Source organism: Botryllus schlosseri, chromosome 5 (assembly GCF_051294905.1).
Source record: "Botryllus schlosseri isolate E-star chromosome 5, Bs_hap1, whole genome shotgun sequence".
Lineage (NCBI taxonomy): Eukaryota > Metazoa > Chordata > Ascidiacea > Stolidobranchia > Styelidae > Botryllus > Botryllus schlosseri.
This window is the reverse complement of record NC_137240.1, coordinates 25,362,017-25,388,155: the sequence shown is the minus strand read 5'-3', so window position 1 is coordinate 25,388,155 and position 26,139 is coordinate 25,362,017. Positions and strand designations below refer to the sequence as shown.

General features: G+C 40.6%; 2 protein-coding genes across 3 annotated transcripts in view; one reads left to right on the top strand and one right to left on the bottom strand.

Annotated features, from left to right (window-relative positions):
• Positions 1–25,797, top strand: part of LOC145440009 (cytosolic phospholipase A2-like) — a 31,361-nt gene extending 5,564 nt beyond the window's left edge. Inside the window, exons 4-7 of the mRNA XM_080317672.1 lie at positions 5,461–5,679; positions 20,325–20,509; positions 25,287–25,497; positions 25,622–25,797. Coding sequence (XP_080173798.1) covers positions 5,461–5,679; positions 20,325–20,509; positions 25,287–25,497; positions 25,622–25,797 — 791 coding nt within the window. The remainder of the gene's footprint in view (positions 1–5,460; positions 5,680–20,324; positions 20,510–25,286; positions 25,498–25,621) is intronic.
• LOC145439502 (uncharacterized) lies at positions 7,691–12,694 on the bottom strand. 2 transcript variants are annotated; one of them, XM_080316977.1, is made up of 2 exons: positions 12,313–12,694; positions 7,691–11,863 (listed from the first exon to the last, which is right to left on the bottom strand). In XM_080316977.1, the coding sequence occupies exon 2, from the start codon at positions 11,171–11,173 to the stop codon at positions 10,175–10,177; it is 999 nt and encodes a 332-aa protein (XP_080173103.1). In that variant the 5' UTR covers positions 11,174–11,863; positions 12,313–12,694; the 3' UTR covers positions 7,691–10,174. Both variants share the same exon structure in this region, with proteins under 2 accessions (XP_080173103.1, XP_080173104.1).
• Positions 25,798–26,139: the final 342 nt, after the last annotated feature.

Sequence of the window (26,139 nt, the reverse complement as noted above, 5' to 3'; positions counted from 1 at the left end):
CGACCGAACGTCCGTAGGTGGGCGACCCTTGACCTAATCGAAATAAGGATGAGTAAGGCTGCAACGTATAGAGGAAATGCTAAATACCAATCAGGGCTCGGCGTTACCGGAGCACCATCTAATACAGTGGTTCTGAAACTCGACCTATGAGACCGCCTAGCTACGCCCTTTAAATTATGTGCCCTGCTCTATTTATAAGCATCTAGCAGGAAGTAGCAATTCAAATTATCTGAGATATCGTTTCTTCGAGAATCATTAGAGACATATATCGCAAGCTGAACACATGTTAACTCTACCGTATTGTACTACAAAAGGAACCAATAAGTCAGGGGTTAAATGATGACAAACATTTGCTTGTGACATCACAAAAGTACGGTTATTTACAAGTTGAGTACAGTATGCTTGTTTGCTTGTTTTGAGGTATTCATGGTGTTTGTCGACTACTATGGTCATTTACACAAGGCCGATATTCTTTATTTCTATTCCGTAACTGCTGACTTCTAGGCGTTCTGTAAGACACCGCTGACGTGGATGAGGTGGCGAGGAGGAGGCTAGATAAACCTCCAACACATAGGTATAGGAACTCTGAAGTCGACCTCGGTCGGACTCGAACCCGTAACCTATTGGTGTTGCAGCCGCGGATAATACCACTGCGCTATCTGGCTACTGTTGCGTACAGTTGATATGAACATTATTCCATATCCGGTCAACCTGTTATGAAGCAACAAATTGCGTGTTTATTGCGATATAGAGGGTCGTCGGTCCATTTTAATGCGGATCTGATACGCCCAGTACACCTTATCCGAGTGATACACCATTCAACAATTATGGCACACCCATGGATGTACGACACACCCGGTGGAAAAGCAGTGATCTATAATACCGATTCTCTGAAATTATGATTTAAGTTCATGATTGAGTAACTGATTTATTATCAGCAGCATTATCGCTAATAAAAAAACAACGCGTCTTGTCTCGCCTTCAAACTTGGCACTACGGATTGACAAAACATCTGTTTTTCACCCGTCGAGCAGACTCGTCGTATTCGTGTGACTGTATTCTGGAGTTAAAATTCCAGAAACAGACAGGGTTGTAACCAAGTCACAAGGTTAGGAGTCAGCAGTCAATCTCACTTTCATATAGTATTGACTCAAGTAAAGTTGGGTTATTTTCAGTTCACCACCGAGTCAAGTCCGAGTTCAAGTCATCGAGCCGAGGGCCGACATCGAGCCATAGTGTAGTGACTCGAGTCCGATTCCAAGTCATTGAGTTCCCTGTTCAGTTTTGAATTCGAGTGTTGCTTGACCGACTTTTTCAACTATGATCGGGTGATATAAAATGCCTCGCATTCATAATATAGTAATTTTTCGCGCCCTGAACTATTCCGTCCATATTTCGTAAAATTACTGATAGACGAAACACAAATAATGTACCAACTTTACTATTCTTGAAGTTGAAATACAAAGCCTGTCTTGGTCGTTTGAGTCTCGAGTATGACTTAACCGCGTCATGTGCAACGACTCGAGTACAAGTCAATAAACAAATTGAGACAAGCCGAGTTGAGTCACGTTTCGTTTTTGAAAAAAATGACTGCAGTCAAGTCGAGTCAGCAAAAAATAGTGACTCGAGTCGGACTTGAGTCGAGTCATGACTCGAGTTAGTACAGCCCTGAAAACAGTAAAACCTTATCTCTTACAGTGCCAAATATTCGACTACTATCGCTAACCTCTTGTAGAATCCTGCTTCACACAATAATCCATTTCATATTAATAAAGCTATTGTCCTTATCGAACACAGGTTCGGAATAAGTGATTTCTAGTAAAAAACTTCATCTAAGGCACTCTATAGCAGGGCTCTTCAACCGGGTGTATCGTACACGCTGGGGAGTACCATAATTTAGAATGGGTGTACCACTCGGATGGGGTGTGCTGGGGTGTACCAGATCCGCAATACAATAGACGGATGACTAGTTGTCACTGCAAATACGTCGTTTATGCTTCAGAACATGTCAACCGGATGTCCAATACCGTACAATATTCATATGAACTGTAGCCTACGCATCTGCATGGTAAATTACATTCCTTTTGAGATGTCATAAGCCAATGATCCTCCTCATCCTTTGGATGTTGGTAATGAACCTACTGGTTCATTTTCAAGTAGAACAGGGTAGAGTAGAGTTACCATGTTTTTAGCATGCGATATCCGTCTAGAACAGTCGCTCTTAAACTTTACAGACCGCGACCCCAATCGTAATTTTAGTGACATCTCGCGACCCAAGCCTCAAAAATCAAAAATAATATATTTACAATATTAGTATGTTATGTTTTTACAGGCATGTATGACATAGAGAACGCTAAGACAACAGTTGTGCGCAACGCAGCTTTATGGAGCATGTCTGATACACGCGATTAAAAATTGGTGTTTTCCTCTCATGGGGTCGCATTTGTTGTGCACTAAGATTACAAGGACTGGATTATTTGGTACCGACCATTTCGACGACCGGACATATCAATATTTATGGTTTAGCCCAACCAGCGGCGGTCAATTTTGGCCAAGTTTTATCGTCGCCGATCTTTTTTGGAGCCGCACTTTATCCAGTTCATGTCGGCCAAAACTTCTAGACTTAACGTGTCGCAGCGCGGAAGGGGTTGGCTTCGAAATACCTCTGTATCATAATCCCGCAACCGTTCGTTGCACACCCGTACACTAAAGGATTCCAACGGTATCCGACGGTGCACGCCCTACTCTACAGAAACCAATGTCGGACATATCTTATCATGAATTCAAACCAACTTTACAAAGGTCGGCACATTTTCATGATCAAGCCATATCGAAGAAACGAGTTTTCTACGTATCTCGATTATTGGCTACATGCAGTATCCAACACAGTGACCGCGGATGTGGATAAATTATACACTTGAAATCGCGCGATCAGCGATGAATGTTTTTGTTACAATAAATTCAACAAATATTACATACATAGTAAAACAGAGCCCTCTTCGCGACCTAAATTTTAACCCTACGCATACTTTAAGAAACCCTGGATTATAGTGATTATATCGAGGGAACCGCAACCATAGCTCAGACATTTTGAATTGGTATTTCCTGCGATATGCCTATAAATGTAGCGCAGTGCACATAATTGCAGGGTCGTAGCCGGGAGGTCTCGGGAATCGAGTTTGAGAACCACTGTGTTCGGTGGTGGGCCGGTAACCTCGAGCCCAAATTAGTTAGCATTTCCTATACGTTGCAGCCTTATTTCGATTAGGCCGCAGGGGTGATCAGCCTGCGGACGTAGCCGCATGCAGCCGTAAAACAACAACCATGCGGCTGACGACACTTTAAAAATTAGCGTGTGTTGGCGACCGTAAGTATACAATTGTAATTATTGAATTGGCTCCAAAATCTTTGACCGATGGTAATTCGAACCGAAAATTTTCTACACGATCAGTGCGATTCAGGTCAACTTAGATTTTCGTTTTCAAATAGTGTCCTTGCAATCTGAGTCCCAATGTACATATGGAATCCGCATAGGAAAATGATGCGCCTCATGACAAATACCATGTTGGAATAGTGTGCGGGTCACGAATGAAGGTTTTCCTGGTACGTTTGGACGATTTATGGTATATTTTGGCTATACCGACGATCCTGATTGAAGGTCAAGATATAACATGATCATTAATTTTGTGCGCAAAATTTAAGAAGACATCCCCTCCATCAGCTTTACCAGCCAATCTGATCACCTATGCAGAGAATGGATAAATATTTGACAGTAATATGTGAAACTACCAATATTATCGATAAAATTTATTGTCGAGGTTGAGAAAAGTTACACGCTGCACGCGACTAGAATCTGACTCCCAATAATTTTTGTTAACATTTATAATCGCGATTTTGGTACATATACAGTAAGCCTGCGGGACGTACTGCTTCTACCACTGGAAGCTTTTATACTAGGGATGGTGTGAACCTCTGAAAGGTTCGGGTTCGTGTGAACGCGAACCTTTTAGAAAGGTTCTGTGTGAACGCGAACGTGAACCTCATGACGTCACGTGACGTCATATTGCTAATTCCAACCCTACATTTCAGTGAAGTGATAGCCTATATGAATGCACATGATACCTAACGACGACTCGGGCCACATAATGCCACAAAGCTGAAGTACATAGCCCACTGACGTTTTATTCGTCACCAAATGTAACAAATATTGGGCAATCAAATATAATATAATATTCCCATAAAATCAATATCTTTCGTCGCTTTGCCACCAATTTCGACGAGGACTTACATTGCAAGGAAATATAAGCTTACGCGTTAACGGGCTAGGCCAGACCGGAAAATGTATTCGATGTCTGAGTATTGCTACGTTGAATTGAGCAGAGTGTAAAACGGGTTTCTATACTTGCTACCGATATTACCGCATTACCAAGTTATACAGCAGTAGCGACACCCCAATCGCACGGTTTTGGTTTTTATGATACAATAAACATATTATGTAATCAAGATTGACCCCGTACGCCTGCTAGATTTCTTTACATCAGACAACGATATAGATTTCATTGATTGGTTGAATAAGCATCATTCGCTGACCACCCACATGTTGCGTATTTCGCTCTTGATGTTGTGTGATTGCGGGTCAATGTCACAGCAGAGAGTCAATAAATATTCACAAACGAAAACTGGATATTTCGAGCAAACTTTTGTATCAAATCAAGTACAATTTTTGAGATTATCAAGATGCATGTTCGTTAGTGCTGATTTTTTTATGCTACCAGCGCCATGAATAGAGTGGCCCGCAGTTGAAATGCAACCTAGGATATTATAATGACGTGGAAATTGTAATATATGAAAAAGGTTCACAGTGCAGAACCTACCAAGGTTCGTTTGTGAACGTGAACCTCTAAATTACTGAGGTTCACACACAGAACGCGAACGTGAACCTCACGTTCACACCATCCCTATTTTATACACAAACTATATCTCAAGTACTCAGTGATGGCACAGAATACCATAGAGATCGCCGTCGCGGGGAGTTCTCGATTGACAATTTTATATGAGTATTTGTCGTCCCGATGGGCAAAGATGATTCTCCGCTAGAATCCAGCCGTATACTATATATGTAATCGAAATGCGGCCGTGTATAACATAAGGTTGAACACCCCTAAATTAGGCTTACGATGGAATCGATGCATTATGTTGCCAGGGGTGTACCAGTATTGAGTAAATGTTAAAAGGGTGTACCACGACGAAAAAGGTTGAAGAGCACTGCTCTATAACATATCACGGCCCGTGGTGCAAAATGTCAACAATGGTGGTAAGTAACGCTATATTACACATTGCACATATTATTATATGCACCTATTGCTGTATGCACAGTTGCACAGCACATAGTATGAGTATAATAATATATATCACTAAAATAGTTTAGGGTTAACACACCGTAGCTTTCATTTGTTACAGAGTACCAAAAGATTGCGGCGATAGAATTACAGGATGATCCTACAATATCATTGAACGAACAGAGAGAAATCGCAGAGGAATCCATCCTAGGCGGAGGAGGCAACATTGGTGGCAAGTTCTTAAGGCAAGGCGTTCTGGGTAATCCTTTATACAAAGTGCCGGGTGATGTAGAAAAGTTTATGATGAACGGGGAGGACGTGGAAAGTCGAAATATAGCTGGTGAGAACGGAAAATAGCTGTAACGTCGGCTCATTATGGAGTATAGTGTATGAATATCCAGCGAGCTGTGTGGCATTTTATTTTAAGACTGCTCTAGACTGTGACTCTGCTCATTTCACCGCCTAGAATAGGTGTGAAAGGTCACTGTCAACTGAAAGGAGCACCGCCCTGCTTTATGATGAAAATTCTGGAAAACCTACCTTTTCCTATTTTTGCCATCCTCCTACATTTCCGCGATTTTTAGTTATCATTTGTCGAATAACCGTGAAAATGCATGTACCCATGTAGAATACGATACCGTAAACAGTGATCGATCATTAAATTTCTGCACATATTAAAATTGGTTACTTTCATTTACCGATACCGATATCTCACACCTTGACCGAAAACCCCAATACATTCAGCCGATATTCAAAAGAAGTTCGATATATACAAAAGCACATTGTCAAAGCTCCAGAGCATATATTTGATCATCTTTACAGCCATTGTTATACTTGAACATGAAATAAACTAGAAAGGCTACATCTGGACACCCGTTAAGTGTAAGCTATGTGACATAATATATCAATATTCTCAGTCTAGCGGTCAAAGATTATAGTTTTCCGACTTCCTACCGCCATATTGTGACGTCACGAAAATTGCCGATAATTTTCAGCTTCAATGGCCGATACCGATAATTCTGTCAAAGAGTGATATCGTCCCGATATTATCAGCGAACCAAAATCGGTCGGGCTCCAGTATTTTCCATCTATAGACATCTGGTTAGAATACCAGGCTTCCTGACACGCATTTGCGATGAATAAGCATGATTGTTGTTGATGATTGTTTTCGTAATGTTTTACCATATCATCTCCAAATTTGTAGCTGAGCGTTGGATTTGTTGAGGATGTTGGATTGAATAACTCTGATATGTGCTGTAAGAATCGATAATATCACGTTGGCAACCAATGTATTGTGGTTTATGAAAACCCTTGCTCATCATTGCAATTTTCATTTTCACAACAACGCCATTCCGCCGCCCAGTATCAACAGATGCTGACTCACATATGATATGACATGTTCAAATTTTCATCATATTCCTCTAATCGGTTTTCTAGACCGCTGCAAATATGTTGAGTTGTTCTACTTTCGCCTTTTCGAACGACCAGTTCGATTTGTTTCAGACAAATTGAAATTATACGACATATACAGTCTACATCTCAAATCGAAATTAGAAATTATTTAAGAATTATTTAATTTGTACTGTAAGCTAGAAAACGATCGGATTAATTCAATCTGGACAATCACAATTTGCCAAAATACTATTTTAAATCTTCGCAATTGGAATTATGTCAGTTAAATTCAAATCTGTCGGTATATATATTATATCGTCTGTATCTACAAAAAAAGCCTATCCTTCATACCGTGAAAACAGGAAAATTTTTGTGCTGAAGGTTTTTGTTTAACCAGTCTTAACTTTTGTTAATTTTGAAATCAGAACACAAAAGCTCATCGTTTGTGACTACAGGACACACAAAATTTTGAATTTTTTTCTAGTCATAACCAGAGGCGGTCAAAGTAGTCAAGAAAGCTACTCAAGTTGAAGTAGAAGTAGCGACGAAAAAAATCTACTCAACTACGAGTAGAAGTACTTCTTTCATAAGCAACCTCAAACTGCTTGAAGTAGAAGTAGAATTTAGTGACTTCAAATCTACTCAAGTAAGTAAGTAGTTGTATGTATGTATAAGGGGTTTTATGGTGCTCGACTACTAGGGTCTTGTGCACCAGGCCTGAGGGAGCTATAGTTAAATCAGATATGCCTACACAAAACAGCAAATTCTACGATCGCATTAACCATGTGCGGATCAGTTAACAGGCATTCCAACGTAAAGCTCACACTGCTACGTTCGGCTACGTTTTTTAAATATTGTCTCTGGTGATCGTATCGAGGACACGTCAGTAGAAAATGTTCGACAGTTTCTGGTACGCTGCACGTTTCGCAGAGACCACTGTCGTGACAACCCATGCGTTGGAGGTGCGAGTTCAATTTACAGTGTCCAGTTTGAAGTCGCAATATAATTGCTGATTCCCTCCGCGACAAATTTCGTGGGCGGGGAATGAATGAGAACGGTGCGTGCATACGAAGGTACGCAGAGTCTCGATCGATGCCATTTAATTCCGACATCCACTTCTCAGCACATAATCCATTGGTGTATGACTTCATTTCGGGAAGTGACAGAATCGTTCCGTTCTCATCATTGGGTCCAGGTGTGCTAGCGGCCAGTTTTGCGAGTTTATCCGCCCTTTCATTGCCACGTATTCCTGTGTGAGCGGGAATCCAAGTAAACGTCACTTGTACTCCATTTGTTGCCAAGTCTCTGCAAAGTAAAATAATAGTTTCAATTAAACTATTCGAATTGCCAGTGTTTTTGATTGACATCAGTGCGCTCTTACTGTCGGAGAATATCGCCAACTGTTTGGACGGAATACATGCGCTGCTCGCCCAATTTAGACTTAACATAATTGCGTATAATTCCGAGGAAAATATTGATTGATTGGCGTCACGTGAGGCCCAATGAGAATATTGAAATTCTTCGACCCAAAATGCTGCACCACCGCGCGTATTTGTTTTCGAACCGTCGGTGTATACTTTCGTATAAGTGCGATAACGCGTCGCTATGTAACGTTCGCATTCCTGACGTATATATTCAGGATGGTGTGCCCCGGAGGTGATCAGCGTCAATTTAAAATCAACAACAAGCTGTTGATTCACCCAGGGCGGCCATGTACTCGGTTTCCTAGTCTGTAAAATAATATTTTGAATAGAAGCGGATCTGGTTTTCATATGAAACGTTATAAACTGAGGCGAGTCGGGAAAAAATTCGTGCCAGGATCCTCGAGTTAATGATATGCAGGGGTGGTTTGGAGTTGCCAGAATAATACTGCGATAGTTATAACACGCTTGAAGCTGTCTTATGTGAATTGGTGGTTCACCGCAGGAATGCTGCAGGGCGTAGACTGGCGTGCTCATCATAGCTCCACAACATATTCTCAGAGCTGTGTTTTGAACTTTCTGTATTGCTTGTATGATGTAGAGTGGCGAAAATAAATACGCTTCACAGCCATACTCAATGACGGATCTAATTAGTGCTCTATATACAGCTAGAAGGCAAGGCTTGCTCGCACCCCATGATGTCCCGCTTAATAACCTCAAAATGTTCAATCTTTTAATACATTTGTCCACGACTGCATCTTTGTGGAGTCGGTAAGATAGGCGCGAATCAAAAATGATTCCAAGATATTTATGTTGTTTAGTTATTGAGAGTCGTGAACCTCCTATCTGAAGGGTCACTTGCGGTAGTTTCCTACGCTTGGAGAATATGACTGCAGCTGATTTGTTCACATTGACACGAAGTCCCCATTTCGTTGTCCACTTGAGCACTGCATCCAAAGATTTTTGGATATTTTTCGCCGATGCTGTAATGTTGAGTCCTGTTTCCCATATACATGCATCGTCCGCAAACAGATTCATTGTGCTGTTGACTGCTGTGGGGAGATCATTTATCATTACGCTAAATAAAGTCGGACTTAACACACTACCCTGGGGGGTGCCATTTTCTAGAATGTAGGTATCGGATAGACTCTGTCCTACGCGTACTTGGAACGTGCGATTGCTGATAAATGAATATATCCATTTCAAGATGTTTCCAGATATTCCAAGCTTGTGAAGCTTATAGATCACACCTTCTCGCCATACCAAGTCATATGCTTTCTGAAAATCAAGAAATACTGCTATTGTTGAGCGTTTGTTCCAGATTCCTTTGTATATTTCATCATGGAGAGCCATTATGCAGTCTGCTGTCGATCTTCGAGCCCGGAAACCACTTTGCACGGGAGTAATCAGACCTTTGTTCTCCAGACACCAATTCAGACGATTCGCTATCATTCTCTCCATTACTTTGCACGTGGTGTTCGTTAACGATATGGGTCGATATGACGCTGGGTCGGACGTGACTTTGCCCTCTTTTAGCAATGGAATGATTATCGCGTGCCGCCAGTGATCCGGGCAATGCCCATCTTTCCAATATCTATTGAAGATTGACAGCAGATAATTTCGACTACGTTGGTTAAGATTTCTTATCATCTGATAACAAACTTCATCGGGTCCTGGAGATGTACTTTTCCCTCGACTTAATGCCCTTTCCAGCTCATTCATGGTGAAAGGCTCATTAATACCGTCGCCTGCTGGATTTCTTGCCTCCATAATTGGTACGATGCATTCGTTTTTGAACTCTTGCCGTCTGACCTTGAACTGTGAATCAAGATTTTGGTCGCTACTGACCGACGCAAATTGTCCCGCAAGCGCGTTTGCTTTATCAGCGTTGTCTGTTAATTTAATGCCTTGGGACTTGATACTATTTATGACGTTCCATGTACGGGTTCCCGTCATTGATCGCACTGTTCGCCAAACCTTTGTTAATTTCGAATTGCTATTCAGTGATAGGCAGAAATTTTCCTAGTGTGATTTTTTGGCAGCTTGAATTGTTTTTCTTGTTTCTGCGCGTTGCTTCTTGAACGCGACCACTGAATCGATATGAAAGGATAGCTTCATTTTCAAAAACGCCGCTCGTTTGCGACGAACTGCTCTGGAGCACGATTCGTTCCACCAAGGAACACAGCTCTTTCTGTTGGGTTTTGATACAGGAATGCATGTTCTTGCCGCTTGTATGATTGCTTGGGCAGCCTGTTCAATGGTATTATCACCCTTTTGAAGTCCAGACAATAATTTGTGTTCAGCGATTCGCCTATACCTATTCCAATCTGCTTTGTGGAATGACCAAGACCGAAAGTGATTTTCTGGTATAGCGATTGGGATATTGATCGCGTTAAATATGACAAAGTGATCGCTTCCAAGTAAGTGGTCTGTGACCGTGGTTTCTATTCTGAGGGCGATGTCTTTTGATACAATGCATAAGTCTAACAGAGATGTGGCACCAAAATCCGACGCGATGTTGATGCGAGTGCCTGCCGTGACGTTGGTAATCACAAAATCATTGCTGTCGATCACTTCGTAAAGGTTCCGCCCATATCTGTTTGTGCTGCTGCTACCCCATAATGGATGATGCGCATTAAAATCGCCTACAATAATTGATTTCGAAGACAGAGAGTTCATGCATGCTTCTAGAGTGGCCTTAGAAAGTGATCGATTTGGTGGAGCGTAAATGTTCATGATGTTGAGCCCTTCAACCTTGATAAGCTGTGCTTCTATCGGGTCCAATCCGGTCAGTTCAATTTCCTCGTACTGTACCCTTTCCTTGATAAATAAGCAGACCCCACCCCCATATATGTCTCGGTCTTTTCGAATGAGCTTATATCCCCGGATTTTCGGCTTGTAACGGGACACCAAGTGTGACTCTTGTAATGCTATTATCTGCGGCTCTTCCGCTAATTCTTCTAAAAAATGTTTCAGCTCATTGATCTTTCTATATATGCCGCGGCAATTCCATTGCATCATTGTGAAGAACGTCCTTTGTCCCTACCCGACTTTTTTATGACATCTTGTACGTCTTTCGCGAGGAGTGGACCCCCACCCTCAGTCACATTCGTGGTATCCTCGATTGTTGGCTCGCTCGTTTGTTGACTGTTTTGCGATTCCATACACTCTAAATTATCCATCTTATTTCCTCCACTACAGGTCAGATCGATCGCACCTCCAATATCGACTTGAGGAGTCGTCATCATGGCATTGAGTTGGTTAACTTGGTTGCCGTTACTCCGATTGAATGCGTGATTATTCATTGTCACCGAGATACCAAGATTTTCCCCCGCTGATTTTTCTATGATTGCTTCAATGTCGATTCGTTTTTTTTCTATAAAGCTTGTTAGCGTGTTTTTCATGACTTCGGCAATGAAATTAAAGAAACCGGAAATTGGGATAGTGATATGATCCCCCGTCTTCTGTACTATTGAGCTTTGTTGCTGAGATACTCTTTGGCGATACTGGTTTTCATCTGGTAGGCCTGGTAGGGCGTTTTTATTCGACACTTCTGTAGAAATGTCCGCAATTCTAAACAAGGTAGCGTTCGGTTTCGGCAATGGTGGGAATTCACTGAGAGGTGGCACTATCGGATCACTAGCTTCGTTTTGCAACGTATTCCGCGCAGTCCAATAGTCTACCTTGGTGTTCGCCATTATTTTCTGGATCCTAATTTCCTGTTGATACCTTGGGCAACCAGTGTATCGAGCAGAGTGAGAATTGCCGCAATTAACGCAGTGGAGAACACTACTGTCACACTTGTCATGGGTGTGGCGGTTTCCGCATTTAGAGCAACGCTGCGCGCTTCGACAATGCTTCGATTTATGACCGAAGCGATTGCAATTATAGCACCTAGTGGGCGGTTGATTGTATACGCGAGGCCTAAATCGTAAGAATCCAATCTTAACCACGGCTGGCAAGATTGTCGACGCGAAGCACAAAAGCACTGATTTACCGGGTATAGTTTCTCCATCAGCGCGATAGGAGAATCTACGCGCGAACGTAACATGTTGGTTTGTCAACGAATGCAATATCTCCTCATCCGACATTTCTAGTGGCACGTTTGTAATAACTCCCTTCACTTCTACTGGTCTGGTATTGTATAATTCCGTTCGCACCTCTATCGGATTTGTGCTCGATCCGAGATCGGTGCATGACAGTAACTTCGAAACTTGGTCACTATTCGCACATTTTACACATATATCTCCAGAGGGAAGGACTTTCACATCCTTGTAATTACCGCCTAGAACTGCGTATAACGATTTATTTATAGTCAACGGATTGTATTGCCGAATGCGCTTTATTACACCTTTTATAATCACTGACTCATCAATACCAAATCTTGTAGAATTCCCCGTCGCTACCTCCTTCGAGGAAGGCCCAGGAAGTTCTGAATCTGCGGAGCGCTTCTGCGCCCCGCCACTACCTGGCATAACTTGACTGTTTTATATCACACCAATATGCGATATAACTATTGTGTACAGAGCTACAGAACGCTTCAGCTGATATGTAAGTAAGTAGTTGTGAAAACGATCGTAATTCGTTCGCATGGGCCGTCAATAGCTGCAAATACCGCTATGCGGAAGGTGTAGAGAGCTTGATTCATATTAATACATCCCAGGAGGTGTAAATCTTTGACAAAATAAGCAGTCGTCCACATCATTGGTTGTAAATGATAGTATTGATATGGTAATGCGATAATAATCCTTTGTTTACTCGAACACCCGATTTTAAAGAATATCATGGAATGGCGCCCTCCCCCATATTGTAATACCCTTAGTTCAGTCGAAGAGCAATACGGAGAAATTGTGTCGGATACGACTTTAACCCTTTGCGCGATTAGTATACGTTAATTAAAAATAGTGCAGATCATAAAATGCCACATAGTGTATGGTTTTATTTTCGGAAAATATATTTGCTTTCATACTTCATCATGTATGTTCTCCAGACAAAAGAACTGAAACTATATTTAGAACTCAACGTTTGTTTGTTTGTTTTGGGGTATTCATGGTGTGTGTCGACTACTATGGTCATTTACACCAGGCCGATATTCTTCTTATTTTCCGTAACTGCCGACTTATAGCACGGCCCACCTCTAGGCTTTTTGTAAGACATCGCTGACGCAGAACTGAACGTATAATGCTCGTGAATAAAAGAAATATACAAAAGCGAAAAATATATTTCATGTCTTTTGTCCAGAAAGTTTCAACGGTGGTCTGCTAAAACAGGTCTAACAATAAAAAAGTCAAAGTCCACTTTTCTAGATTAGGACACGTCATGGGCTGCTAGGTATGATAGGTAATTGCTAGATTGCGAAACGGTAGTTTCAAACGTTATGGGGGCCATACTTACTGTGATAAAATATTTGATATATAGGCGACAATGCGGTGTGAATGGAACCACGCAACCCGGTATCTAAATTATATCAGCGATATACTTTCGTTAAAACATAGGAGATGGGCGTTCAGCATTCCCGTGGCCACCAAGTGGGCACGGATTTTGATGTGGCTGGCCATGAGATATCTGTGAGATATCAGTAAGTGGCCACGGAAAAGCTGAAACCCCTACTGAAACATAGTCGTCACTCGATATCTACTGTGCGCCAAGCGCAACGAAAATTCTGGGTATTACATGACTTTTACGAAAATTAAATGCTGGTACTACGTGAAAACAGCCCTAAATTCCTAGGCTATCTTTCTTATTAGGGGATTAAACTACTTCTACTTGACAAACTGAAAATAGCGCAAAGTCAGTAAGTAGAGCACAAATATTATGAAGTAGAAGTAGCGAAAAAAAGATCTACCTGAGTAAGTACCAGAAGTAGAGGAAAACTACTTGAGTACTTCGAAAAAGTAGAAGTACTTCGTTACTGACCACCTCTGGCCATAACCCTAATGTGTATTGTTGGCAGAAGTGGTCGATTTGTGTAATGCTTAGTTCCTCTTGAAACTAGCATTCGCAATTTTTATCTAGACAGAGTTGCGCGAGCAATATTTGAATTTGACGCTGTGTATCACTTGTTTTTGACAATTCGAAGCCTGGTTCTGACCCCTGACCTCATTTTATTGTCAGGTTCAATAACTTCTTTTATTCTATCTTTAGCCGATTTGTTCTGGCTAAGCTGTTTTATGACATGCACAATCGCAAGCATCTAATGTAAAAGTAATAGAACTTCATGGTTGGATGACCACCGAATGATTGATTTTATACGGAATTACCCAGTGACAATCAATATGAGAAAAAGTTTCAACAAAATCAGTTTACTATAATTACTTGACAGCCCAAATCTTCATATCTATATTGGGATTAGTACTGGCTACATATCGATCATCAATAAATAATCTTTTGCAATGTCCATCACATCTTCTAGGTCGGTGGTTCCCAAAGTCTGTCGCCTCAACTACTAATTAACAAGTTCAACATATCTTTATCGGCATCCTAAGAACTAGAGGTCATAAGTAATGCTATCCTTCAACTTTCCGTGATATTCAAGAAGGTGATATCTACTTACTCAAATGGTTTTGCTTTCATAGCACTTAAATTTACCACTTTTTTTTACTCCCTTCTCTCAAATCACCCTTTTATTTATATCATTGCACCAGGTTATGTTGCATCTATAAAATGTAATAGTTCATGGTGCAATAAAGTTCTTACCACCTTAACATAAAGCTATGTCTTGGTTAGGTAACTTCTCGGACAAGTGATGATATGTAATCAGAACCGTAACTGCCGCACCTCACACCCCAAATCCCTCACTAAACCTAAATTATATCGTAGTTGTTTCAACGTTTATGCAACTTTTTCAAAAATATCTTCATTATTGGGTGCTCTTTCCTCCAAAAAAGATCACATGATTTATAGAAATGGGCATTTTGGCGTCGGCTATTACCGCGCCACGACGCACAAAGACATATGAAGTGTTAGGCCATGTAACATGCGACTCCAAAAAGTATGCCAGAACGAATGACAGCGAGAAAAACTTTGCCGAAAAGGACTGCCCTTATTCTGACCGAAAACTCCTTTATATATACATTAGGGCTGTTAAAAAAAAAAAAAATTCAAAATTTTACTTGCTACGCGATTAAATCGCCAGGTTGTCTAAAAAACGATGCACATCAAATTAGATTCAATTCCCATCGGTATAGTTGCCGATTTTTTCCAAATTGAAATTTAAGCAATTTTTTTAAATAATAGTGTTTGCGTTGGCAAATTGCGTCACTCCGACATGACGAGAAATCGTGTTCAAGGCATTTCTGAAGGCGCAGGGATGCTTTTTCCACCCGTTTACGTGTTGACAAGCGCCCATGGTATAGAGTTTGCGTGTGGGTGGCGAGATAGAGCAGTGGTATAATCCGCGGCTGCAACACCAATGGGTGCGGGTTCGAGTCCGACCGAGGTCGGCTTATGAATTCCGTTACCTAAGTGTTGGAGGTTTACCTAGGCTCCTCCTCGCCACCCCATCTGCGTCAGCGGTGTCTTACAAAAGCCTAGAGGTAGGCCGTGCTATAAGTCGGCAGTTACGGAAAATAAGAAGAAATTCGGCCTGATGTAAATGACCATAGTAGTCGACAAACACCATGAATCCCCCAAAACAAAACCAAAACCAGAAGAGTTTGCATATAGACATCGCCAGTTAACGAAGAACAGATAGGCTCTGACACGGATTCGATGGAGATTAATGAATTTCATTGAAATAACCCATTTTAAAAGATGGTAATGTAATTGGCAAATTTTAACCTAAAATTAACGACCACGAAACAAATTAACTGCCAACCAAGTAAAATATGGGTTGATATGTTCTTAAAGTGATAGTCAACATTCAAAACAGTGGTTCTCAACCGGGAGTCCGTGGAGCATTTTCAGGAGGTGCGTGAAGTAATTTGTAAAATGCTTGACAACCAAATTTTTATATAATTTTTTAATTAGGAAAAGCATGGACCTGTTTTGCTTCGTAGTATTTAAAACTTTAGGACTCTCATGATTGAAATGATCATCTGAGACGAAATATCCGACTGTGCAAATTCATTTTAATTGTCAAATTGCCAATAACCTGCTGATGCAAACATATTGCTGTTTGGAGATGTTTTGTTGGGGTTTGTGGAAAAATGAAATGTTGGAGATAGCAAGGTCAAACAAACAAACATTTCGGATTTGGAGCAGTCTTAGCAAATTAGTAAACAGTCATTTGAATTTTTTTTTCCGAATCTGTCCCACTGAAGGAATTTAAACCTTCCGACGAAATCCATTTTCTTTTGTGACATAACCATTAAGTAACTTCAATATGAGATGCTGGATAGAAATGACAATAGGCTGGACGTGATATGTTCATTACAAACTCACATCAAGAGCTTTCGTCGTAAGCATATAATAGTTTTCATTTGGTTGTTCTTTTTTAAATTTTGGTGTCATATTTGCTCTCATAATTTCAATATATCCATTTTCGAAGTAGTCCTACTGAATGCAACACTTCAATTGTCCGATCATAGTAGTTCCTTCATTCATTGGAAGTTCCAATTCATGTATGTTTGCTAACAACTGCACACTGCACAGTTTGGTCACTTCAGTGATCGAATAGCTCTTGTACCTCATTGAGGGTTGTAACCAAGTCACAAGGTTCCGAGTCCAAAGTCAACCCTACAATTGTAGTTTACGGAGTGAAAGCTACAATAAGCGAATTGTACGCTGAACGCGACAGCGATCGAATATCATTCCTAATGTCATGATAAACAGATTGGAGTAGGCCCTAATTCTCATATATATCATATCGTTGCATATCGTTTCTGTATTTAAATAGATGTTGACCAGGATGGGATAGTCTGAATCGCAATTTGGCATATGAACATACACCTGTCTGTCAACGATTTGACAGATCAAACTTTGACAATCGATTTGACATAGCAAAAGTTGGATCATTGTCATGTTTCCGGCAAAACTGTCAAAGTATCGAAGTATAGAAAAAACATCCCATACCATACTTACAACTTTCCATACCATCCCATACTTGCACATTTCCCCATTCCATACCGAAATGCCGTTCCGCACTATGCCATGCCTTGCTCTCTAGTCACCTTGAGCTCAATTCCGATCCTCTGAGTCAATTGAAGATGATTTGAGCAGTGTCGGGACTTGAAAACGAATCCTAGCTGCCAGCTATACCAACATTTATAAAAGGTTTCGCAAGCTTGTGTCGTATTTCAACTGAGGAAAAAGTGGAGCATTACTAATCAGTATATGATCCTGATTTTTTACCAGTAAGCACGTAGTCTTATTTGTTCAGGGTCACCAATTATTGCGCAGATAGCCTTTATAAAACAACGATATAACTTAACGATTAACGCGCCTAACTCAGTAGCCGGATAAATAGGCGTGGTGTACTTGGTCAATCTAGTACTAGGTCAAAGTATTGCTGTTTGTTGCAACTAGTATAATCCCCGAATTCATTCCAGAACTGCTGCATCACTCTCTAACTAAACCCATATACGTCCATGTAAACCAGATTTCATTTGCAACCCTTCGACAAGCAGTCTCATTAAGGCATCCCAAGACGACTTAGCCACCAGATGACTTCACTATGTATATTGGCATAATTACCTTGATTAGCTGAGGAAATACCTATGTGAATCGCATAATTGTGTGGGACGGCTAGGTAGTAGGCTAGGCACCAGTAATTCACTGACTCACGTGTAAAATATCACAAAATTAATTAATATGCGTTTATATTACTTTCAATTCAGGTTGAATTTTTTTGTGCAGAGTACATATTTTCTGTGCGTGGAGACCATGTCAGCAGTGCGCATTTATGAAGTTTAGAGTGATCGGTGATCTAGGGCTGGGCAAAATCGAGTACATGAGTGATTCGATTCAGAATCACGTATGAAGCTTCGAGTCGAGTCGAGTATTCGAGTATCACTCATTGTGACGTTATAATAAGATGTAATATGTCAACGTTCAAATACGTCCATTTTATGCCACTACAAATAATATAATGCCTGTCATCCGTCACATCAAAGATACTTTGGTATTTTTTCGAACATACCGATTTCGTAGCTTTGTACTATGTTTCATATGCTGCTCTCCGGCCAATCAAGGTTTCAAGGCTTCTAAAGTGGAAAATAGTGTCAAAACTACAATTCTCTTTAATATAGTACCTTTCAGTCTCGACGAACGCATAATTTCAGTACTCTAAAAAATCGTATTTTACTACTGGGCTCGAATCTTTAAAATTAATACTCGATTCAGATTCGAGTACTCGAATCATTGTGCCCGGCCCTAGTGATGGGTGTATCCGCATGTGATAATCCTTATAAGCTATGCCGGTTAACATCAGTAGTATCCAGAAATTTGAGAAGACTTAACCACTGTCATTATATATAAGGAATCATCAAAAACAGATTAACGACCAGGATCAGTAGGTGATACCCTTACTTCACAAGGAGAAGCCAGCGGACCTTAATAGAATAAACAAAATTCTGTCACTCGGTCTACTCTTGCGTTTAGCTATGGCTCAGAAATTAACATTCGTTCCGGTCGTCAGTGACAAGATGAAATCAATCGATTCCTCTTATTCTTAGGGTTGCATTTAAAACAAACGGTGTTTTAAAACACGTTGTTTAAAACATGTTATAAAAAACATTGTTTTTAAAATAAGGCCTTAAAAAATTGTGTTTTTTTAAGTGGAAAAATTATGCCATAACCGTGTAAATACTTTACAATAACATGTTGTATGAGCCCATGGACAATTACCACCCGATATAGCCGACGTATATCGATATGGGATGGTTACAACTAGGGATGGTGTGAACGCGAGGTTCACGTTCGCGTTCTGTGTGTGAACCTCGGAAATTTAGAGGTTCGCGTTCACAACAGAACCTTGGTAGGTTCTGCACTGTGAACCTTTTTGGTAAATTGTAATTAGGACTTCACTATAAGATCTTTGGTTAAAATATATTGCATTTCAACTGCGGGTCACTCTATGCATGGCGCTGGCAGCATAAAAAATCAACACTAAAGGAGCATGCACCTTGACAACATTAAAAGTTTTACTTGCTTTCTTGTTGCAAACAATTTCTCGAAATATCCAGCTCTCCGTTTGTGAATATTTAGTGACTCCCTGCTGTGAGCTTGACCCGCAATCACACAACATCACGAGCGATATACGTAGTCAGCGAATGATGCTTATCCAACTAATCAATGATATTATATCGTTTTCTGATGTAAACAATCGAGCGGGCGTACGGGGTCAATCTTGACTTCATATTCTTACTGTATCATTAAAACCAAATCCGTGCCGGCTACTGCTATATAACTTGTTGTTTATGGTATCGGTAGCGAGTATAGAAACCCGTTTTACACTCTGCTCAATATCAATGTAGCAATACTCAGACTCCGAACACATTGTCCGGTCAGTCACAGACCGTTAAGGCGTAAGCATATATTCCCTGGTAAGTCGTCGTCGAAATTGTTGGCAAAGCGACGGAATGTATTGGTTTATGAGATTATTATATGCCTTCATAACCGCGGTTGATACATTTAGCGACGTTTAAAACGCCAATATGTACTTCAGCAATGTGACATTATGTGACCCGAGTCTTCGCTAGGTATCGTGTATATTAATATAGGCCATCACTTCATTGAAAGATAGGGATGGAATTAGCAATATGACGTCACGAGGTTCACGTTCGTGTTCACACAGAACCTTTCAAAAAGGTTCGCGTTCACACGAACCCGAACCTTTCAGAGGTTCACACCATCCCTACTTACAACCCTCAGAATAGTCGGTTCAACAGCAATAGTACATATATTTCGTCAAAGGACCTACTTTTACCCGATATTTTCAATCGTCAATGTCGATCCCCTATGACGTCACAATTAAATATTCGTGACGTCATGGTTTTAAAAAAATTAAAATGAAAACAGTGATAAACTCGTATTAAATTAGGTCCTTGTTTTAAACATGTTTGTTTTAAATTGATTTTGATTTTAAATGTAACCCTACTTATTCTAGTTTATCGGATACAACAACGTGACACTGGTTTCAATGACAGTTTCCTGATCTTTAAATACTTACCATGCACGAGCTATTAAAGAAGTAGTTGTGGTCGGCAGTGACTTGTCATTCATTACCTTTTAGATTGTTCCAATCGGATTGCAGCAAAATCCTCCGTTGACGAAGAAGAGATACTGGTGGCTGATTCGGGATTGGGATGCGACATTCCAGCTATACACGTTGCCAGGCCTGAAAGAAATGTCGATGTCATTATTGTTATTGATTGTGAAGTACAATCCAAGAACCCAAATTCTGACTCATTCTTCAGAGTAAGAAATACTTATTTTCCGACGTGATCTATCCAAGTGTAGATATAAGGACGTAGACCAGGGATGTGAAACTCAGCTTGCGCCTCGACCAGATTCAAATATTTAGATCGTCTGCGGGCCGGACCAGGCAAATGATTCCAAAATGTTTCCTTTAAACCCATGCCCTACTATGTTACCTGAATACTTCTTTATCGAGTCTATATATTACATTACTTTCGGATCAGTCTGTTCTAGCAACAACGGAATTGGCAAAATACGTTGAATGACCGGCTAAGTACATTTGAAGACAATGGCTATAACGACGTTATAAGTTGGGATGTATCTATGCTTCCATTGTTTCAGTGGTAATCTGGCGTTAACCCTGCATTTGCGTTGTGAGAGATTTCACCGAATACACGGATGTTGGAATTAGGTTCATTATTATTTAATCGCGATTCGAATTTCTCTGGAGGCCGGAAACCACGTGAGCCTCAAGTCGATACGCACTGCTTTGCATTCTCGGAATTTTGTGTCAATGTCACTGACCTGTTGGTAATGGGGACCACAGAGAAACTGGATCACCGCTGTTCGATGGCTATGACACGGCCTGTGGACATACGTAACATTTGCTGTCTTTACGTATTGCGAGTATTTTTTTTGAATTCCTAAACTCCACTTAGAATTGCATCGAGGGCCTGATGAAATCGTCTTGTGGACCTGATGCGGACCTCGGGTGTATGTTTGAGACGACCCCTGAAGTAGTCAAAAATAAACTACACATCAGTGTTGGGATGACTCGAGTCATGACTTGACTCGAGTCTGACTCGAGTCACCTTTTTCGTATGACTTGACTTGACTCGAGTCACTTTGCAAAAATGACTTGACTTGACTTGACTCGGCGTATCAGAAATGTGGATTGACTCGTGACTCGGAGCAAAATTCACGAGTCAATTTCAAGTCATCAAGTAATCGGTGTCGATAAAAGTCACTGTATGTTGCATATGGTCGGATCGTTCGCGAAACGCTGGTGTAACCCGTGAGAACGACCAACCATTCAATGATCGTGCATTTTATCGAGCCTCCATTGTTTCTCACAACTAAATTGACCGCAATCGAAGTGATCGAAGGTTACAGCTTACATTGACGTAAACTACTATTAGAAAAATGCTGATCTCTGTTAATACCTTAACCAAATCTCTTGGTTTATTGAAATTTGATTCGAATATAGTTTATATAGTCCTCCGCCATTGGCACAGGCTCGAATTCTATCATATCAATTTGTAAATGAGTAATGTATTGCATCTTATCAATTCGTTTCTCTCTTCTCAATTTTGGCTGGTAGCTATACACTGAGGCTATGCAATTACTTACGTAGTTTAGCAGGTCTACCATATGTGAGCGATACAGCTCCTTCTTCCGTATATATTTATATCTATACTCGTTCATCGGTTCAGAATCAGTGACCACTCAATGCGTATTTCAGACAGCTAGCAAAACGCAATGACGTAATCATGCATCATGCGTCGAAAAGGCATATTGACTTGACTTGTGACTTGACTCGTGACTTGACTTGACTTGACTTGACTTGACTTGACTTGACTTGACTTGACTTGACTTGACTTGACTTGACTTGACTTGACTTGACTTGACTTGACTTGACTTGACTTGACTTGACTTGACTTGACTTGACCTGACTTGACACGAGTCACCTTGGAAAATTGATTGACTTGACTTGACTCGAGTCAAAATGCGCAATGACTCGAAATGACTCGTGACTCGAAGGTAGTGACTTGATCCCAACACTGCTACACATAACAGCAATTATTAGAAAGAAAGCACAGTTCGAAGTGATGGATGAAAATGCTTAAGCTTAATGTGAGACTGGGGTATACCATTACCCCTCATACTACATCAGAGATCATGTCCAAGCTCAATTAGACTATATCAGCTCTTGGACAACCATCAAGGCTGAAAAGATGCTTACATTCCCATGTCTAGACAGGAATCTTGATTTTTGTTTTCTGCATGTATCGAATCAAGTTGACGTTTTAACAGGTGGGCTTCATAGCCCAATTAGAAAGTATGTCCTACCAGCCGCACACTGTGGCAAACATTATTTCTCTTCCGTATTCGGTTGCGATGAATAGTTACTTCATGTATTCTGGATCATATTTTTGTTGGACGTAGTTGAAATTTACCCTCCATATGATAATGAGGAATTTGTCTGTAACCTGGAGTAACCTAGTTAGAAAATCTCACCAGATTGTTGTTGTTGCTGTTGTTTATGATAAGAAAATTAGGCGCTTATCACCTGTTACTTTTATGTATCATGGTCAAAAATAGCGTAAGGTGCGTAGTTTTCTGTATTGCGAATCTGACGTGACGCAATAATACCAACGTGAAATTGTTGTACATGCGAACCAATTCGTGCACCATCTTGGTCTTTTACAACCAATATTCGCAATATCGATTAAAACAAACGGTGTTTTAAAACAATTGTTTTAAATTAGGGCCTTGTTTTAAACATGTTTGTTTTAAATTGATTTTTGTTGTAAATGCAAAATTAGATATAGAGACAGGTAGCAGGTCTGAAAACCCTTGAAAAACAGGCTACATCCAGTTACGATACGTTACAACACTGAAATCAAAACCAACAAACATTAAGTCGACCACGGTCCGCGGGGTGTAAAATACTGTGGTGTGCCCGAAATTAATCTGCAATGGTTCGGGGGACCTCAATTTTTTAGGGGGCCTATAATTGTCTGCAACCAATGATGGCTAAGACGGCGTATCATCACAAATCATACGCATGAGTTGACCTCGTGTTTTGACCTCCGCAGAACCTTTGAGCTTGGCTCACGAAACAAATAGTGTTTCGTGGAACACCGCTGGTATATATGAATGAAGATGTACACGCGGGTGCGCAATATTGTCTTACTGTACAATCATATATTTGAGTTGATAACTCGTCAATTTCACATATACTCTGTCACATAGATTGATTGAAATATCAGGCAATGTAACCATGATTTCATCTTGACCGGTCGTATGTTAAGAGTATAAATATATTTGTTATCATCAATAGGAACAATGTAGAGCGGTGGTTCTTGACCTAGCCGCCAGCGCCCTCTCCTCCCCCACGGGGGAGACTGATATATTAAATGGGGCGGTAGAACCCATCGGGTGCTGTGACACTATGAGATGTAAAATTTGCTAACACAGTTTCATCACACCAGATAAGGTAGGTTAGGGTTACCATATTTCAGCCACCCGAATTCCGGACACTCTTCAGCGCCCACTAGTGGATTTCAAAATGAGTTATGACGTCACACTAGCAAAGCTTTGCTCATAGACCAGAGGTGGTCACGATCCGGTTCAGGAGTATGTGGCTGTGTATGTTTTATAATCGGGACCGAGAGCACATGTTTTCAGCTTCCTCCCGCCTAAATGAACAATGATTTTGAGCCTACATTATAGGGTAATCGATGCAACTTCTGGGTTGGGGGGGATGCTTGCTGTATGAATTTAGTTTCTATATACATCTGGTCGTTCAATTATTTGAATGAATACTGTCAATAATATTGGTCGTTCCATATATTACTATATAGATACTACTCTCCGCCCACATGATCAGAGTTAGCGGTAGAGCTGGTGGAGGATGATGAGTTCGAAAATACAGGGAGCGTAATTGCACATCGTTAAGTCATGTTCATGTCCTACCGATAAGATTGTTTATCAGCCTTATGCCGATGCGCACCACGGAGCTTTATAAACACCCCACATCCAGTGGTTTGCAACCTTTTATGGTCGCGACTCCATCTCCAATTTGAAAATGTTTCGTGGCCTAGATCAAAATTTGACGAGCTGATTACTAAAAGAAGTCATCACCTTTGCTCAGACTTACTCACGGGCTAATTTGGAAGCTGATTACGTTCAACATATTCGCAAACCCCAGAATAAAGGCAAACGACCCCCCTCCCGTTTGGAACCACTCTCTTTGAATGAAGCATTTAAACAGCCAAAATCGATATCTAAGAATATACCGTTCTCCTATAATTGCGATTACAATTAGGCTTATTCCAGTAAATGAAGGTTGTTTATATTTATATTTTATTGCATATCAAAATCAATAAATGTGATAGTAAATCGCGCGCAGCGCGAAGAAATATATCACGCATCAGCATAAATATTCCCAAAGAATTCTGTTTTTATGCTGATTTACGAAAAAATTACGAGCCTACGTCAAGTCTTCAAAATTCCGGACATTTGGCATATTTTAGAAATTCCTCCCGGACACAAGTTTGAACAGTGAAATTCCGGACGTATGGCAACCCTAAGGTAGGTCCGAGCTGAGTGCGGTATTCCGGTATTTTACCGAGCTGAACCCGGAGCGGAACCAGGAATAAGTAGGCTATGCAATATGGATGAAACTACTAGATCTTTATTCGTCGGGTAGTCATCAAGCGCGAAATACGTCCATCAGTCACTCCACACTCCACACCCGACAAGACCGATACATCGTCTTTAGTACAACCCTTAAAATAGAGGGGCGCTAGAACATGATAATTACTGAAAAGAGGCGGAGAAGGATAAGAGGTTAAGAACCACTAATGTAGAGAGTAAGGCTCGGCATTTTCTTGTAATCCACATATTCGCATGAGGCCGAAGCGGAATATCCAGTATCCTAATGTTGCATGATTAATTAAAAAATGGGCCGTATTACGGTCAAATATTGCGCCATTGCGCTAGTCATAGTGGTATGTATTGGACAGCTGATACGATTTTTTCCTTTGCGCAGGGTCTGAAACAAATGAAGAAACAAATGCACGACAATAAGATGAATTTCCCAGAAATCGACATCGAAAAATTAAAAAGAAGCCCCGCGGAAGAATATTACGTGTTTGAAGACACAGAGAAACCTGAATTTCCAATCGTGATTTGGTTCCCTCTCCACAACGTCGGATTCCGGAATGATCCCAACGCTCGGTCGAAACAATACCCACCATCTGGTATGACACTGATTTTCTTATGGCTTGTAGTTATCGTATGACCATGGTGAATATGTCTAAGGATTAAAACTTGAGAAAGAATGACTCCTGAATCAACGAAACTTTTGTACAACATCTGTTATAGAATACCATGGTGAGGAATTCACCAACTTCGACGTCACTCCAAACAGTAAGGAATATTCATTCATGAATTTGAAGTATACTCCGAGGGCCGTGGATCGCTTACGAGAGTTAATGAAGTACAACGTGGGAAAAAACATCGAGGTGAATATTAAGTCATCGCCATTCAGTATAACGTGAAAAATAACATCGAGGTGAAAATTAATTTTTTGTGATAACTATATCTAGCATAAATGAAATCGATCCGATTCGAATTCATCAACAACACGCCTCTCCATTATATTCTGCAGGCGTCTGAATAATTTGGAAAACCAATAGCACCACCACAGCCCATATGTAATTTGTTCTTTTGTTCATCCTCCTAATTTGTACGAATAGAAGCAAAGGTGCACGATGTTTTACGAAAAAGGAATTCGCCAATGAAAAACTCTTTACTAAGCTAATGTTTAATTCCCGATACTGCATTTATGATTGTTAGCGACCTGGAATAGTGCATTCGGTTTAGACCTGTGGTTCTTAAAC

What these genes read in the sequence shown, in the direction of transcription:
- LOC145439502 (XM_080316977.1), bottom strand. Translation starts at nt 11,173, where the DNA reads ATGATGCAATGGAATTGCCGCGGCATATATAGAAAGATCAATGAGCTG.